General features: G+C 35.6%; 1 protein-coding gene across 1 annotated transcript; it reads left to right on the top strand.

The window, feature by feature from the left end:
• Positions 1 to 3,601: 3,601 nt before the first annotated feature.
• LOC307145982 (extracellular matrix protein 2) lies at positions 3,602 to 18,288 on the top strand. The gene is made up of 9 exons (XM_079849686.1): positions 3,602 to 3,932; positions 5,013 to 5,077; positions 5,477 to 5,927; positions 6,057 to 6,172; positions 6,783 to 6,915; positions 7,406 to 7,563; positions 7,643 to 7,782; positions 16,015 to 16,341; positions 17,712 to 18,288. Exons 1-9 carry the CDS (start codon positions 3,779 to 3,781, stop codon positions 17,878 to 17,880), a joined length of 1,713 nt encoding a protein of 570 aa, XP_079705812.1. The 5' UTR covers positions 3,602 to 3,778; the 3' UTR covers positions 17,881 to 18,288.
• Positions 18,289 to 19,764: the final 1,476 nt, after the last annotated feature.

Raw genomic sequence — 19,764 nt, 5'->3', positions numbered from 1 at the left:
TATAACAAATAATAATGTTATAGATATAAATTATTTCATAAAAGTATTGTATACAGGTAACATTTGGAGTCAATAGTTTTTTAAAGTAATTAATACTTTATTAATCAAGGACACATTCAGTGTCACATTCAGGCGCAGGCTATAATGTTCCGAAAGATTCTATTTCAAATAAATGCTGTTCTTTTGAACTTTATATTCATCAAATAATCCTGACATATAAAATGTATCACAGTTTCCAAAAAAAAATGAACATTGATAATAATCCGAAATGTTTCTTGAGCAGCAAATCATTAGTGACCCTGGATCACAAAACCAGTCACAAGTCGCACAGGGTATTTGTGGCAATTGCCAACAATACATTGTATGGGTCAAAATTATCGATTTTTCTTTTATTCCAAAAAATCATTAGGATATTAAATAAAGATCATGTTTTATATTTTGTAAATGTCCTACCATAAATTTATAAACATTTATTTTTGTGAGTGAATATAGCAATATTGCAAACATAAATGGACAACTTTAAAGACGATTTTCTCAATGTTTCGATTTTGTAGCACCCTCAGATTCCAGATTTTCAGTTGTATCGGCCAAATATTGTTCTATCTTAACAAATAATACATCAATGGAAAGCTTATTTATTCAGCTTTCATATGATGTATAAATCTCAATTTCAAAAAATTTACCCATGTGACATTGACCCATTGAGTGGTTTTGTGGTCTAGGGTTACATATTAGAATTATTTCTGAAGGATCATGTGACACTGAAAACTGGAGTAACGATGCTGAAAATTCAGCTTTGATCATAGGAATAAATTACAGTTTACTATATATTCACATAGAAAACAGATATTTTAAACTGTAATAATATTTCACTCTTCTCCTATCAAGGTACTCTGCTCTTGTTGCAGGGTCAGAATTTTTTCGCTTGGCAGTGGCATCTGGTAAAATAGATTAAAATAGTTTTAAATAAATAAATAGGCAATAATAAATACACTACTAATAAATGCATTATTACTAAACTGAAATTACATGCTCTAATTTTTTTTTTTTTTGCATTTTTCTCATATTGTACAAAGAGAAAACACAAACTGTCTGAAATCTATAAAAAAGATCCCAAATTGCATAAAAATCTATTCCAAATAATACTAAAGTAAAGTACTTTTTTTTATATAAACCGTCAAGTGAATATAAAAGCATAAAACTGCCAATCTAGGACATATATCTATCATGGAAAACAGTCTGCAGTGGTCGCACCACATGATATTTGGTCGCACCACATGATATTTTCAAATTCAGTCATAATTTACAGGCACAGAATTGGCCACCTAAACAAAACAAGCTAGCTTGCCAAAAAAGGTCACTATGAATTTTATAATAAATATATATATTTGTAGAAATAACTTTAATATTATTATTTTTTTGAGGTCATACCACATGACATCCAAATGTGGCAACTACATACCAACCATTACAAAGGTTTATTTTTTTTCCAATTTGAGAGAATTACAAACCTGCTTGCTGCTTCCATGGGTCCTTGGTAAATTGGTTTATGATGTAACTTCCTGTGTTTGAATAGTTTTCAACATATAAGTCCCAAAATGGTAGTTCCTTGATGGTCGCACCACATGATATTTCATAAAATGGACATCATCGGACAAAGTTTGTTTGTATATTATGATGGAAATATAAATACAAATGCTTTGAATTTTTTTAAAGGATTACAAAACACTTTGGAAATCATGCCAAATAGTGCAGAAAATAAATTTGAATAAATTCAGAGTAATTTCAAAGACGTTTTCAAAACAGAAGTTATGGCCGGACGGTCGCACCACATGATGTTTTGACACTTTAAATAACAAAAAAAATAACAAATAAGTAAAGGTTTTTTAAAAGTTAAAGTGAGTACATACATGGGAGAGGTACTAAAAATATACAGTATCTTTTTATGCATTTAAACCCATTTTTGCCTGAAAAAATGCAATCGGACAGAAAATTTAGGCGTCACGTCATTGACCCATATACTGTATACATATACATACATATACTGCCCTGCTCCAAGAAAAGTTGCTGTTTGGATTTAAATAGGCAAATACTTATGAGTCAATGATTGGATCATTATTGCAGTGATTATTGTGTTTCTAGCACGTTATGTGTTTGGCAACAGTTCTTCTAACCCTAATTGATGGAGTGTGTAGCTTTTCATTTCTTAAACAACCATGTAGGAAGACACATCACGGCCATATTCCAGGATGACAAAGCCAAGATTCATCAGGCTCAGATTGTGAAAGAATGGTTGAGAGGGAGCATTAAAAAATCATTTTCACACATGAATTGGCACTTCTGAGTCCAGACCTTAAATTCATTTAAAGTCTTGTAACAGGCTGTGACTGTGCTGGGATGTGGGGATGTGCTGGAGTAGACTTTACAGAGTGCTTGACTCTTGCATTGTCAAAACAAGATCAATTGATGCAAATAACATCACAACATTTATTTCCATCAAGAGGTGCATCAACCTATTTAAATACAAACAGCGGCGTTTTGCATGCGTGTGTGTGTGTAACAAAATTAAAAATGTATGAACATTTTATTTAAAAACAATATGAATGTTTGTTTTTGTTGATAGAATAAAGTTATAAAATTCTGCTAAAAAAAAAAACCTGAAAAAAGGGTATAAAGATGCCTCAAGTTGTGCACATAAAAATATGCGTCCTATGTCAACATACAGAGTTGTTGCCCGTTTTGTCTGAGCAAACTTAGTCGCAAGGCAGTATCTCGCTCTGCAGTGATACTTTATGGAGTAAATGTAAATGCAAACAATCTCTCCCTACACAATGTGACCCTGAGAGCCTGTCTATTTGTATGTGTGTGTGAGACTCTCGTCCAACCTTAACTCAGACTTTTTTTAAACATCCTTCTGTCCTCCCCCACAGTTTTAGATTTCTCAAATCTCTGATTTCACACTAGTGATTGAAATTAAAAAGATACTGTATACAGACATTTTATTTTTTTTAAAAAGTATTTCAACACTGACACCACACTAACAATCTATAAATGTCATTGCATTAAAGCCAGTGGCATTTATTTTAAAGAAAGCCCAAGAAATGCTGTCGACTTATCAATGACATTCAGACATTTTAAATGTGACTTAGCCACTGTATAAATATAAGCCTATAATCTCCATAAACAAGAGGAGTGTGTAGCTGTATGCTTTGAGAACACGTTGCATTTGTCTGTATGCCTGTCTGCCTCCATGTGTTTGTTTTATGAGTTAGCGAACCATGTCTTTCTCTTTTGGCAAGGTCTTTTTCTTTTTCTTACATACGTGATAATGGAAGAGTGCCAGGCAGGAACATGTTGAGGACGAGACATGGAGCCGGAGAGAGATCTCTGTACAGGTCAGTCAGGCTGCTCTCTCACTGCCCTCTTGTTTGGATAACTCTCTCATTTGTCCATCTCAAGTGCTACAAGGTGTGAACACTGTGTCACTGTGGCATGACGTGACTGACACTGACCATCTTCTTCCTGCATCTGTCTCTCTCTCTCTCTGTCCCAACTCTAGTGTTTTTTGGCACAACTGTTGACTTTATAAGGAGGGGTTGATATTTTTGTGAACTCCTGGCAATGAAGGTCCTTGTACACGTCTAACCACATACTGTGATCTCCTCCCTGTTTTCTCCTCCTCCTCCCTCTCACTGCCGACTAAGAGAGAATTTAAGAGGGCAGCTAGAGGTGAGCCTGCAGGTACACGGCGAGCATCTGAACAGATCGGATCAGAACCATGCAGGCTCTTTTGGTCTTCTGCTTGTGCTTAGGAGTTTTAGCTGTGGAAGGAAAAGCGCTGAAGAATGATCTGGATTCACTCATCACATTGTTACCTGAGACTGATGTTTCATCCTCACAGCAGCAACCGGTGGATTCTTCTTCAGCATCAAGTGAGTAGAGCAATAATTATAGTAATTATGACTTCAAGAGCAGTGGCACAGGATGAAATCTCAGGACTGGTCAGACAAGTCCATTGTGAATAGTTCATGGTGTCTGTTATATTTCTTCTTGTTTAAAGTAGTTTATTTAACTTGGATAAAACTCTTTTATAAGAGAAAATGCAATAACAATTAACATACTGTACATCTGACAAATCAGTTAAAGAGAATCAAAAGATATTTTGAGAGAAATAAAATGAATAGAGGTAAAAGCAACGTCCTTTACAAAAACGTTTTATAGAGTGTATCTGCCCCAAAACAGTTTAAATTGTTGGAAATTTCTCAAAACATTTTGAAAACACGTGTGTGTGTGTCTGCATCTAGAGTGGCCTTTTAAAGTACTTGAACATTTAATGACACTTCATTTAAAATGGATGAATTGTATTGTATTAGATCAAATATGAAAGCAAGTTATGGCTTTTCTCTGATCTTACTTCACTTTTCTGGGCCATTTTCACAATAATTTGGTCTCAAGGTGATTTTAGTGGACGTATGAAATTCTCCTCAAGTTCACACAGGTGTCCTATAGCAGACTAACCGCATATGTAGTTTATCACATTAACTATGAATGACCCACTAACATTTTACAACCTGAAAGAGTATAAATAATAATTGTTTCAAGTTTTAAAGTCTCTTATGCTCACCAAGGCTGCATTTATTTGATAAAAAATACAGTACAAACAATAATATAATTGAAATATTAATACAATTTAAAATAACTGTTTTCTATTTGAATATATTTTATAAATGTAATTTATTCCTGTGAGGCAAAAATGAATTTTCAGCATCATTACTCCAGTCTTCGGTGTCACATGATCCTTCAGAAATAATTTTAATATACTGATTTCTTATTAATATCAATTTAAAACAGCTGTGCTTTTGTGGAAACTATAATTGATTTTTTCGGGATTCTTTGAAGAATAGAATGTTCAAAAGAACAGCATTTATTTTTTAACAATGTAAATGTATTTACTATCATTAATCAATTTAGTACATCCTCGCTGAATTAAAGTATCATGGCTGGATTTGCAGGTGAAAGGAGAGCCAATCAAGCACAGAGAACGGGGCAATCGAGCGACACTTCCACAGATACACAGGTGAGACTGTATTTCTGCAGTCAAAATGTCACTATCCTGGTTTCTTACATCAAACAGTGTGATGAAATAAATAGAAAACAGTAAATATTGAATCCATGGCCATACTTGTGTCCCATAGTAATGCCTGTTTGCTTCACAAGCTGCTACTGTTGTTACAGTGGAAAGAGTATGTGTATTCTGGCAGTCCAAGATAGAATAACCATACCATAAATGCTAATTACAAGTCTATTTTTGCTTCCTGTCTTAATGCTCAACCTCTCATTTTCCACCTCCTTTATTCCCGTCTGTGCTATTTGTCCACTATATTTAGTTTGTTTAGTTTGTTCAGCGTGTTTCTGGTCATTCCTGTGACACTAATGGGCTCAATTCCTGCCGTGTTCCCTCTGTGTGTCCCATCAGTCAGTTATGGGGCGAACCGAGGCCGTGTGGGTGGAGCTCAATGCTGTGTTGGAGAGATGGGGTGGCGCAGTAGGGAAACTAAACACATTCTTGAGGGAACTCAAAGAGGAGAAAAAACGCCTCATGGATCAAGGGGAAGAGCAGAAAGCAAAGAAAAAGGAAGAGGATGAAGATGAAGATGAAGAAGAGGAAGATGAAGAAGAAGAGGAGGAGGAAGAAGAAGAGGAGGAGGAGGAGGAGGAAGAAGAGGAGGAGGAAGAGGGAAAGGAAGAAGAGGAAGCCGAAGGGGAGGAGAATGATGCTTCTAACAGCACCCTGACCCGAGATGATTTCATAGACTCATTACCAGAAGGCTGCCAATTGGAAGGAACTAGAATATCCTGCAAGCAGATTGGCTTGTCCCACCTGCCCATCATCACGAACCTGGAAGTCACCATACTTGAACTTCCTGGTAAGGTCTGGACAGGCTGAAAGATCCGACATAAGTATATGGATCTCCGAGACACTCTGTAATTTATGTCGGGTATGTCTTGTAATAAGCCCAGGCATTCAGCGTTTTAACCAATGTGCTGTCTTACAGGGAATAACTTAACAAGAATTCCTCCCCGTGGTTTTTCCGGACTGCCAAATCTCGAAGAGCTTGACCTAAGTTTGAACATGTTGGACGACTCCTCTTTCGACCCAAGTCTCTTTATGGTACTGCCATTTCTTTATCCCTTTAATTACACCAGTTATATACATTTAGCCTAAATCTATAAAGTACTATGCATGTCTACATCAAATCTAAAAAAAAAGTTCCGTCTTAGTCAGGATTTTCAAGAACATACAAATTAAAAGAAGAAAGTTTCAAATTATAACTGCTAAATTTATGTCCGGCCAAGATATGTCCGTATTTCCCTCTGGGAGACCTTGAGAAGTGACCAAACACACCACTCCCAAAGCAAACCCAGCACCATGAAAAAATAGGAACTCTAACCAATGGAAAATGCCACTGTCTTCTTTGGACTGTCTATGCAGTGTCAGTGAAATTAGCATGAAGAGTAAATGTTCTTTGAGGAGGGAAATAAGTGCACAATTTACATTGTCTATTTATGACATTCCAAGTATGAAAAATAATACAGGTCCAGTAGTCTGGGACAGCAGGGTTTGAAAAACATGTCTTAACATTAAAATAATTTAACCAACATGCAAAATTGAGGCTTTTCATTTGGTGGTAAGCACAGTGGAAACTATTCCTAAGCCCAAAGCTGACAGGACATAACTTCCTCCCAAGTTGAAAGAGTGTTTTCTTCTGCTTTTTTAACAGAATCTGACAAATCTGAAAAGTCTGAAACTTGACGGCAATGAACTTACAACAATTCCACGCTTGCCATCTTCTTTGGAGAATCTTACGATAAACAGCAATAAACTAAACCAATTGGCTTCACACACCTTCAAAGGTTTGTGCTGTTTTCATGCCAGCTGCACAAACACGAGTGTTTATTCATGGCTTTGGTATGTATTTATGTGAGTTTAGATGTAGAAACATTATTATGAGGAAAGTCAGACTTCTTTAGTCATTTTTTCCTTAATAAAAAATGTACAGATAAAGAAGTGAATAGTGCTTTTAGATCTTTTTAAATGAATGTACATTCACACAGTAGAATTGTATTGTACATGGAGCGAGTCGTTGAAATCGCACGACCAGCCGAATATTACTTGCTTTATCGTAGTAACTGTCACTAATTACAGGACAGTTTTGCTCAGAGGATATACCTAAATTAAACTGTTAATAGGTCATTAGTGCAATAATTTGAATAACTAAATGCTTTTGCTTTTGTGCGTGAGGTTACATCCTTACCACTAGGTGTCAGAATAAGTCTAGGACAGCTAAAAATACACAAAAATTACTTTTAACTGTAATAACTAATAACATTTTATATTTTGTAGGCTTGACTAACCTGCAAGTCTTAGAACTGACAGGAAACATCCTCTATGAGGGCAGTATTGCACCCTGGGCTTTCAAACCACTGAAGGCACTTAAGTATTTGCGATTGGATAAAAACAGATTCAGTTCCATTCCAGCGGGATTACCCCCATCTTTAGAGGTCAGTTCTGTAATCCAGTCAATGTTTCAGTCACTTGTTTCTCTTTTTTGTATTTTGATATGTCTTGGTGTATTTGCAGGACTTAAGGTTGCAGGAAAATCAAATAGTGGAGGTGCACGACAGGCTTCTGGATAAGTGTGTCCACCTGAAGGTGTTAGATCTCAGTCACAACCTCCTGAAAGAGAACAGCATCTACCCTGAGGCTTGGATCAACCTGCCGTGAGTCTCACATGCACATTTTTATACTTTATTAGTACACATTATAGGTTTATGTTTATTGATTGAGGAATGGCAACCTGCTTCAAAATGTTATATATATATATTGATATATTAAGATTATTATAGAAAATATTTTATAAGACATATATTTAATGTAAATTGTAAAAATTAATCAAATTGATTGAATTGTTTCTATATAAAAATCCATTTATCTATATATACAGTGGGGTCCAGTGCAAGTTTTATCATAAATAGTAAAAACATACATCTATATTTTCATATTCTTACAGTACCAGTCAAAAGTTTGGAAACACTACTATTTTTAATGCTTTTGAAAGAAGTCTCTTATGCTCATCAAGCCTGCAGTTAAAAAACAAAAACAAAAAAAAAAACAGTAATATTATGAAATATTATTACAATTTAAAATAATGGTTCTCTTTTTTAATATACTTTAAAATGTAATTTATTTTTGTGATGCAAAGCTGAATTTTCATCAGCAAGTACTCCAGTCTTTGGTGTCTTATGATCCTTCAGAAATCATTCTAATATGATGATTTATGATCAATGTTGGAAACAGTTGTGCTGCTTAATATTTTTTTTATAACCTGAGATACTTTTTTCAGCATTATTTGATGAATAAAAAGTTAAAAAGAACTGTATTTATTTAGAATAGAAATCTTTTGTAACAATATACACTACTGTTCAAAAGTTTGGGAACAATAACTTTTTTTTTTTTAAGAAATTAGTACTTTAATTCAACAAGAATGCGTTAAATTGATAAAAGGTGATGGTAATGATTTATATTTGTTAGAAATGTTTTTATTTTGAATAAATGCTGTTTTTATGAATAAATGCTGTTAACGTTTTACTCATCAATGAATCCTGAAAAAAGTATTCCAAAAAAATATATTAAACAGCACAACTGTTTCCATCATTGATAATAACTGAGTATCAAATCATCATATTAGAATGATTTCTGAAGGATCATAAGACACCAAAGACTGGAGTACTTGCTGATGAAAATTCAGCTTTGCATCACAAAAATAAATTACATTTTAAAGTATATTAAAAAAGAGAACCATTATTTTAAATTGTAATAATATTTCATAATATTACTGTTTTTTTTTTGTTTTTAACTGCAGGCTTGATGAGCATAAGAGACTTCTTGCAAAAGCATAAAAAATAGTAGTGTTTCCAAACTTTTGACTGGTACTGTATATAAAATATTTTATATAATATATTGATATATTTTTAAATGTATATAAATAATCATTTTTTTATTTTATCAAATGTATTTAAATATGAAATATGAATATTTATTTATTTTATTTGTGTATATACACGTATATTGACTGGGATCCATTAGGGCATTTTCCTTGCTAGCCACTAGATGGTGCACAAAAAACACTTTAATTAAGAGCAGTCTAAGCCATCCTTTAAATGTGTTTTGGTAGAACACAGTTACTGTGTGTTTGTGTTCGTCATCATCGGAATCATTTGAAGGAGGGTGATAATATATTCTGGCCCTGCTGTCAGTCTGCATCTGCCTCATAGTTTTGATTCGGCCGGAGTTGATGTGCTTCCCCAAGGTCTCACATCAGTCATCCTCAGGAGCGTGTTATACGGGAGGCAGAAGTGACAGAGAGTTCACTCATCACTCACTCTTCCCTTTGCCCTGTCAAATACGCTGAGAGATGGGGTGAAGTTAGATGCTTACCATGTCCCAGCTGTTTGGAAATCCAAACTTAATTCCATGAGTAAAAAGACTTGAAGATGTCTAGGATTGCATATGGAAGATTAATATGGTCAATTTTGTAATTAAGCCTAAGCTCACTCATGGATAACAGTTTGCACTTGTATTGCAGTGAATGCAGATGTTTGGCTGGCCGCTGATCAGCCAAATGGTGCGGTTTACAGCACTGGTTATGGCTTGGCCGTGTGACGGTGAATGTGTGGGGTATGATTCATACAGGGGTGACCTTGATGCTTAAGCATTCCTGCAGAGAGATATTTGATAGATTTCTATGAGTTGCCATAGTACAGATACAAGGTTATCACTCTAAACCATCCATACTTCTGCTGAAAGCTAGAAAAGAAAAGATGCAACAGTAATCAGTACTTTATACTATAAAGAGACTTTCAAAGTTCACCCAAAAATAAAAATTCTCTCATTTACTTGTTTCAAACCTGTATGACTTTATTTTTTCTGTGGAAAACAAGGAAGATATTTAAATATACATATATATATATATATATATATATATATATATATATATATATATATATATATATATATATATATATGCTGGTTGCTATTTGCCATGCAATTACAATGAATGTGAACTGGAGCTTTCAAGCTTCTAAAAGGACACAAAAGCACCATAACATTATCATAAAAGTAGCCTATGCTTGCTATGACTCCAAGTCTTCTGGAGTCATGCAATAGCTTTATGTTAAAAACAGACCAAAGTGTCGGCTTGCGTTAAAATGAGACCGTTCATTACAACTTTCTCTGCTTCATAAGCTTTTTGTCTTTTCCCTCCCCTCCATTCCCGCTCTCACACTGACTCTCATACCGTCAGCAAATCATACTAATACATTATTCATCTCTAACATCTTTTACTCATTTTCTTTTCTTGCGAATTGCAAATCTTTTTGAAACAGTGCCATTCAAAGTGGGAATAGAAGGAACTTCTTTCTTCCTTTTTTTCACTCTCATCAGCATCTGCATTTAAAAAGCGGACATTATCACTGGAACTGTTGCCATGGCTGATGCACCGTTTGCTTTCCAGCTGCTTTTTTAAGGTAACCTGTGATTAGATGCAGTGAGCGTAAGTAAGCTTTGAACAGCCATCAGTTCAACTTAACAGCCTCTTTATTTCAAAATGATGTCATATTGTAACCAAATTGTGCTGTTAATTGTGTGTGTGTGTGTGTGTGTGTGTGTGTGTGTGTGTGTGTGTGTGTGTGTGTGTGTGTGTGTGTGTGTGTGTGTGTGTGTGTGTGTGTGTGTGTGTGTGTGTGTGCCTGTGTGTGTGTGTGCCTGTGTGTGTGCCTGTGTGTGCGCGTACATGCATGCATTCAAGTGTGTGAGCCTCTGATCTGCAGCACCATGCTATTATCTCGGCACAAATCTGTGAACCTCCCCGAGTTAAGGCAGGTCTTTTACTGTCTACTTTAATTTCTTCAGCCTTTATGAGTGCATGTCAGCCTAAATAATGTCCATTTTGGCACCTATATATCTATATATACACACATATAGCCATTACAATATTTTCCTGAAGCTTCTTTGTGATCAGTCATTTCCAGCTGTACTTCTGGGAGGGTTCTGTGCCAGAATTGCCATTGAAATGATTGAGAATGCTATCAACATCAACTAGCTATTGCAGACCCCCTGCATATAAACAAATTGCTGGGATTTACAGTGGTATTTAGACTGGGTCCATGGTGCCGATGTGGACATTAAAGAAATAAACAAACTTTTCTCCTTTTTTTAATACTTTTCTGCATATTACTTTTATACTCACTTCTGTTCTACTCTGGGTTGTGTATGCCCAATTGAATTCCTGAATTTGAATTGAATTGCAAACAGGATGCAGAATTGCAATTTGAATTTAGATGTAAGAAAGCAGAATTTAAATGAACTGAAAAATCTTTATTTATTTATTTATTTTTTACTAGAAAAGCAGTTTAAAGTTCTTTAAGGTTTGAAGGTTTAAAGACTTCGGAGAAAGACAATGGACAATAGATAAATAGATTTGAAATGCTATCTATAAAAATTAGCATTTAGTTTATAATATATGAAATATATATTAGTATATGTGTATATATATATATATATATATATATATATATATATATATATATATATATATATATATATATATATATGAAGAGTTCAGATGCAAAAGCCTCTAAGTGCCATCTGAAATTTTCTTCTAGAATGATCATTTTTATCAAGCTTGTATATTTAAGTTCAGTAATTTCACTTAAATTACAATTAATAGGTCATTTTCATTGTCATTTAAGTGAAATTACTGAACTTAAATATACAAGCTTGATAAAAATGATCATTCTAGAAGAAAATTTCAGATGGCACTTAGAGGCTTTTGCATCTGAACTCTTCATATATATATATTTCTATATTTCTATAATATATATTAGCATATATATTAAATTAACTTGTAGGTGAGAGTCCCAAAATGAATTGCGTTGATTTTGAATTGGAATTCAGTACATTCCTTTTCCTTTTCATTTCATTTCAAATTCCAATTTAGTGAAGTTGATGGCTCCTGAATGAGAAATTCCGATTTACCTTTAAATCACCTTGGATAAAATCCCCTGATAAACGCTTAAAAGTTCTCCCTTATTTAATTGTCATCAGTTACTCACCCTCATGTCATTCCAAACCCAAAAGACTTTTGTTTCTCTTTGAAACACAAATTAAGATAAACCCGAGAGATGCAACTAAAACTTTGAAGATCCAAAAAGACCATAAATGCATTGTAAAACTGATCCATATGAACGGAGCAGTTTTAAGCTAAATCTTGTGAAGGGAAACAACCACTTCATATGATGAACAGATTTCATTTAGGCTTTTAAACCATGATCAGCAAACATACATAGAGCACTCATAAATGGTAAACACAGAAGCTTAAACATGCGTGGTGTGTGACGCACAAGAAACAGTGAGGTTTGTTCTAGTGTGTAATGTTGAAGCTTCCATGTTTACCATATTTGATGTATGTGTGTTATTCATAAAAAGTAAATGATAAAGTTAAATAACCCCCTAAATGATCATATAATGCAATTGTATCTCTTAACAAGATTTGGATTCAACTGCTTGATTCAAGTGGATTAGTTTTACAACGCCTTTATGACCTTTTTGGATCTTCAACATTTAGGTTGCATGGACTTTCAATGGATGGACATAAACCTCTCAGGTTTCATTAAAAATATCTTAAATGATGACAAAATTTGCCTTTTTGGGTGAATTAACCCTTTAAACATTGCGTGTGTGTGTATCCTCATCTCCTTAAGCTCTGTCCTTCTCTTTTAAAGATGTGCCAGGCCTATAAAATCAAATTACTGTTTTTAATTTCAACCTTCATGGTTTCTTTCTCTGAGCTGTTAATGGGAGTCACAAGTTTCTTTAAAAGTGACAAAACTTCAATACGCAGCCGAATGTCATGGGAATCTGTTCAACTTGGGGATAAATGACCACGCTGCTCTGTGTGTGTTTATACCCTGGTGTGTTTAAATAGGTGCACAATGTTTTTGTCTGTGTGTGCATTGACACCACAGGCCCCCTGTCATCTGGAGGGTTGTTTTGGTTCTCAGGGTGAAGAACAGGGTGTGCTGGGAGAGGGATCCTCTGCAGGCCAATGACCTGAGACTGAGGATTTTGATGGATGGGTTGATGCTCTAGCTGGACTGAGCTTACGGGAATTAGGCAGGGGGGTGAAATAGAGGACACGCGCTGCTTGTTTTCTCACAGGGAGACAAAAACGCAAGATAGTGCAGTTTCACAAAGACGTGCACATTCTTATTTCATAATGAGTTATATAAAGTACCTCTGCCTGAGGAGACAACCGAGAGCCAGCAGTTCTGAGGTGAGATACACACAAGTAGACGCCGTTTACTCTTTTATAGTGTGAAAAAAATATTCAAAAACCTGTCTTCTGAATCTGAAAACAAAAAGCATGACTTTGCAGAGCCACAGCTGGTGACAGTTATCCCATTGCCTGCTCTTGCTTGTTCAAATCATAGTGCCCGAAATGAAGAGGCTGAGTTTGGCTGAGCCTGGGTCTCCCGCATGCATAGTATAACAACATGAGATCCAACGAAATGTGCCTTGTCGTGACAGTGGTCTTCCTGTCCCGCGTGCCAGGTTACGTAAGGGCGGTTGTGCAACGTTTGCATCTGTGTGCCCGTGAACGTGGTGGCTGGCAGCCGTGCTCTTCTGCTTCTCATTACGGCAGTGCTCCCTGAGGATGCCCACCGTTATTGGCTTGTCGGTGGGGGAGATCTGTGTGGGAGCAATATCACTACACAAATCTAACTAAGACATCAGAAGCCAATAATTCTGAAACTGCTTTCAATCTGAGGCTCTGTGTTCTTTAATTATGATCTTTTTATTTTTTTTAATGCAAAGTCTGTATTTATGGCAGTTTTGTCAGTTGGATGGTATCTGGTATTGTACACGTTTAAAGGCTTTTAGGATGGTATTTGATTTAGATATAGTTCATTGGCAGTGAAATGCTTTTTCTAATATAATTTAAAAATAAACTAATAATATAAAAAGAAAGTATGAGAATAAAGAACAATACTTGACTGTTAGCTCATACTCAAATGTCTAATATATATAAACACACAAAAGTGTGTGTCTGGCTGGAAATGATTGTGTTGCTCCCATCTGAACCGTTGCGCACATGCATAATAAAACATTTATATATTTATTTAACAACCCAACTGTTGATAAAAATCTCCTAAAGAGAGGGAAAATCCCCTTTATTTCTCAGCATTTACACTTATTAGTGGCAGTCTTGACCCACTTTGTGTCCTAGGACAACACTTTTACCTAAAATAATTATGCAACTTAATGTTTTTTGGGGGGGTCAGGGGGTTGTTTTAGGGGCTTTTTAAAATTTACAGGTTAGGTGATACCAATAATTGCTTTATTTACTACAGCTTAACATAATAGCTCACTGAAACTCTGTCAGGTACATTTACTGCCAGATATCCTGCTTGATATTCAGTCTGCAACATTTCTCATCTCATCTCTCATCTCAAGGTCAGAGCTTGTTGGGTGAATGAAAACCACATGGAGGTCAGTGTAGCTTTTGATGTAATAATAACACTCGTTGCTATATGAGACCCTCCTCAGTGCGCTGGTGGACTGGGCAGCCGTCAGTGTTACAGAGGCAGAGGAAATGTGCTCCTGACTCCTGCTGAGGCTAACATTGTAAACTTACACCAGCTGCCTCCTCCAGAGCCCTCTCGAAAAACACAAAAGCCTCTCATACATTACCATTTCTTCAATACGTTCTCTCTCTAACTCACTCTAAATCCTCCACCCCCACAATGCATACACTCGTTCCTGCTGCTCTACTGCCTTTGTGCCTCTACAGAGCACATACACACATTTAAATGCGCTTAACCAAAGTTGATGCTCAGGCTTTTTTGGCTCTAGCTGTCTTGTGCTGGGTTAATGACCTGCCATGGGGCCCGTTCTCCGCTCCATGCAAACACAGCAGAATACTTCACAAGCTCCCCCAGCACTTGAGAGAAACCCTCTAAATATGCTGCAACCAATGTACACTACCCATCAAAAAAACTCGAACATGGTTTACACAAATACAAGTTGTAAAGACCAGCTTGAACCATCTTCAATTCCTGTGGTCCATGCTGGTTAGAACAAGTCTGCCTGGTAGACCAGCAAAGTATGTTTTTTTCTGATGAAGCTGGTTGACTACTAGTGGTGGGGATTTTAATTCATCCCAGGGTATTTTTACACAACATCGATGTACTAAAAACAGACGAAAACATTGTCAAAATGATCCCTGTTCATATGGATCTGTGAAAATGGCTAAAAAGGCTGTATTATACATGCCAGACCAGTAGTTGGCGATGTCACTTTGTCAAGAAACACCCCACAAACACATATATGCATGCGTGAACATGCAATATGCATGTGCATGACATCACTGTTTTCACAAATTTACATTTTTATTGTTTACATGGAGACGGTATAGGCATCGTTTTCAAAACCTTGCACTTTGAAACCTGTTTTCCAAAGCTTGCATTTTCAGGCCTCCAAAACGTCGTTGCTGTGTAAATGAACGGCCAAACGCATAAAAAGTTTTCCATTTTCAGTTGAAAACGGTGTCGTGTAAACATACTATCAGTCCTTTCACCAAAAAAATTTTGATTCATCTACTGATTGTGTTGATTGGTTCAGTGACCATTTCTTCAGATTACATATTAAATATTACATATTTAACCATATTTACATAATTTATGGTTTTGGTTTTTGCTGTGGTATCGAAATTGGTATTGAGATTTGCGAAATTTCACCGGTATCTACAATATTGGTACCATAACAATCTTATTATATCATTATCATTCATGAAATAAAATTACTCATATTGTGACATAAAATTTTGGTCATATTGCCTGCCGCTAATACACTCCATGATGTAAAATCACACCTCGGTCTGTCTGTTTCCTCAGGAAGCTGGAAGCTCTTGACTTGTCCTATAACCAAATGGCAGTGGTGCCCACAGATCTACCCAGGGCCTTGCGCCAACTCTCCCTGCAGCACAATCACATTCACTCCATTCCTCCGTACTCATTGAGTCACATCCGCCCAGGCTTACAGTCCCTACGCCTCTCCCACAATCTGTTAGAGGAGCACGGGGTGCTGGGGAAGTCATTTCGTGGCGTTTATCAAACACTGGTGGAGTTACTCATGGACAACAACAGGTTTGAGAGGGTGCCCCACAATATTCGCCACTTCAAGAACCTCCAGCTACTGCGTCTAGACCACAACCGTATAAGGTATGTACACTTAAGCTGTGATCCTTACCTAGTGAGCTTCCTCACTGCCTACAGCCTACAGAAGGCAGCATCTTAACTGTCAAAAGCAGCGACTATCTTTATAATCACTCATGAGATGCAGTGATTTCAGTTCTTTCCAGTGGAGTCTGACGTTAGCATGTTACTAAACCAGTTAATACTCTATAAGCACAAAAACACACAGCACACACAAATAATGTGTGAAATATTTGTACAACTCTTACGTACACTTTTAATCAAATGTTTTCAATAGATGCTTTTTTTTAAAAGAAATTAATACTTTTATTTAGCAAGGATGCATTTAATTGATCAGAAGTGACAGTAAAGCCTTTTATATTGTTAGAAAAGATTTCTATTTCAAATAAATGCTGTGTCCATGCTAAATGCTTTTGTTACCTTTCTATTCATCATCAAGAATCCTAAAAAAATTAGCATGGTTTCCAAAAAAATATTAAGCAACACAACTATTTTCAACGCTGATAATAATAATGTCTTTCTCGAGCAGCAAATCAGCATATTTGAAATGATTTCTGAAAGATCATGTGACACTGAAGACTGGAGTAATGATGCTGAAAATTCAGCTTTGCCATCACCAAGATTAAATTATATTTATAAAACATATTAAAATAGTAAACAGTTAGGAAGTGCAATGTTGTGTATGGTCCAATCCAAAATGCTTGACGCAGGTACTGTAATATAAATACTTTAATCCACACAGAGACTCCAGGACGATAATCGACAGGGAATAACTGAAACCTAGGGCTATCTATACAGGGGACAAACAAAGGCAACTAAACTAGACACAAGTGAAACTCATTAATAACTAAGGCAACTAACAAGGGAATTAACAAGACCAAACTGAAAGAGAACACAGACACATGAATAAAAAGACAAGAACACTTAACATAACCCTAATATACAATGCCGTCTTAAGAACATTTTCACTGAGCTCATTGTAATGCATTCTGGGATGCCTTATTTTTTAAAGTATAAAATGCCAAGAACTGATGATACCTGAAATGCTTTAGGTATCATAAGGCAGGATAATGTTTATAATATCTTTGCGAATGGAGCACAGCTTGAATGCCTTCAAATGCTAGATGTGTTAAAGTGCTAAATGTAGTCAGCTCACTAAGTTTGGCAACAAACCCATAGTGTTAGGCTGCTACATACCCCTGGATACAACCTCCATTTATAAAACCCTCTCAGTTTATGAGTTGATCACATCTAAATTTCTACTTTTTCAACAACTATTTTGATATTTTTATCGCAAAACATTACTGATAAAAATATCTACATCCCTACAATGAACCATTTGATAGTGAATCATACGTATGGCTTTGTGTTTTCAGCTCTGTCCCAGTGAAATCGATCTGTAAGGTTAAGAGGACGGAGGAATCACACCTTTCAACTGTCCATTTAGAGTACAACTACATCAATGTGAAGAAAATCCCTCGTGCTGCTTTCTCCTGCATCCGGGACCCTAGCAAGATCATATTGGAGCCTCAAACACAGAGCTAGAGAAATCCCACAGAAACATCACCCTCTCACTTCACAGCCTCCCCTCTGCCCCACCTGTCAGTCACTCCCAGGTTAAATACTGTAAACACCATGTCCATTAGATCCATTCATAATGTGCATGCTTGCTCTTGAAATGCACATTTGTGTCATGTTCAGCAACTTGTAGCATAAAATACATGATTTTGTTTCTTTTTGTATGTAATAAACATTCTTCTTGTAAGCTAATGTCACAAGCGGGCTCAGAAACTCCCTGGCTCAGACAGTTATTAATGGCTTTCTTTCACAATGTTCATTTATACTTTGGTGCATTTGCAATGATTTAATTATTTTATCACTTTATATTTATAATTGTATTGTATTATTTTATGTCTTCATATTCTGATGTGACATTAAAACAATTTCATGTATAATACTTAAATATTAATTCACTTATTTCATTTTTTTAATTAAAACTCAAGACAGTGAGTGAATGTATTCAAAACCCTTTATGTAATGCTAAACAATTAACAAGTTAACAATTACCACAATTTGAAAGTGTCTGTCAGACATGATGGAACCAAAGTTAACAGCTCAGGTAGGTACAGATATATATATATATATATATATATATATATATATATATATATATATACAGACCTCCGACAGCATATATATATATATATATATATATATATATATATATATATATATATATATATATATATATATATATATATATGCTGTGTCTGAGGTCTGTGACAGCATATTTATTATCCATGATTTTCAGGATTCTTCAGTGAAGCCTCAGGTGAACGGCTGGAGGCCTCAGAGCAAAGATGATGTTTATAATGGAAAGGTAATGAGACAGAACTTATGAGCTGTGATGTCTGCTGAGTTCAGGTGTGAATGACGCCCACAGCTCTGAAACGGGCCCCTCTGTGCTCCGTCAGCAGCACTGCCTCTGGGTAAGAACGGGTTACTTGAAAGCCATTTGCATAAGTACCTCAGAATTCTCATAACCAAGAATTCTATCAAAGCGCCTCAAGATGAGTTTCTTTAAGCTTCATGTCTAGCTCGCAGTCGTAAATGATTTACATCAAGCTATGGATGCCCAGTGACCTTGCCTGATCATTCGAAAGAAATCCTATGGCCTGACACATTTAGTTTGAATTGCATTACACTGAAGGCATTTGAACTCACTTAAAGTCCTTTTAAGTCAGTCCACTCACAGTCATTACAAATCATGAAAGCATTACTCTAATCTATGTGAAAAGAGTCCTACAGAAAGTCATTTAAACTGTTTGCTGAGTTTTAATTTCATTAATATGTTAGGTCACCAATAATATCTGACAAAACATTCATCTTCAGCGTATAGATGACCATTAATGGTATAAAAATATCACACAATTATAAAAAAATATATATTTCAGGGTAGTTTACTTGGACATACGTGGGGTAAAATGTATTTATAAGGTGTCCGTGTTAAAGTGTAATTATACACTGAGTAATAAAAGTTAAAAAATATGGTTCTTTACACGTAGTAACAGTTCTATTTAGTACCGTATCGTCCTGAAGAACCCTTTATGTGCTGAAATGGTTCTTTGTGTTAGAGTTTAGGGTTCTTTATTCCCGCCTTTTTGTTTTTCAAATCTGTAACTGTCAAAGCCTCCTCATTACTGATTTTCTGGAGCTCAGATATACAACTCAGACTGTCAACATACTCTCAACAGGTAAATGATTTCTTTCTTAAAATGCCTATAAATTATAACTTTAAAAATTGTAACAATCATTTCCTAACAATCATGTCTTTTTCTCTTTTAGTTTAACAGAACATGTAATATGAGCAGCTCTGTTCAGTTAAGGATAACTTACTCATCTTCTCTTCTCCACAAAGTAAGTAACAGA

This window comes from Squalius cephalus, assembly GCF_949319135.1.
Source record: "Squalius cephalus genome assembly, chromosome: 18".
Taxonomy (NCBI): Eukaryota; Metazoa; Chordata; class Actinopteri; order Cypriniformes; family Leuciscidae; genus Squalius; species Squalius cephalus.
This window is presented reverse-complemented; position numbering and strand designations above follow the sequence as displayed.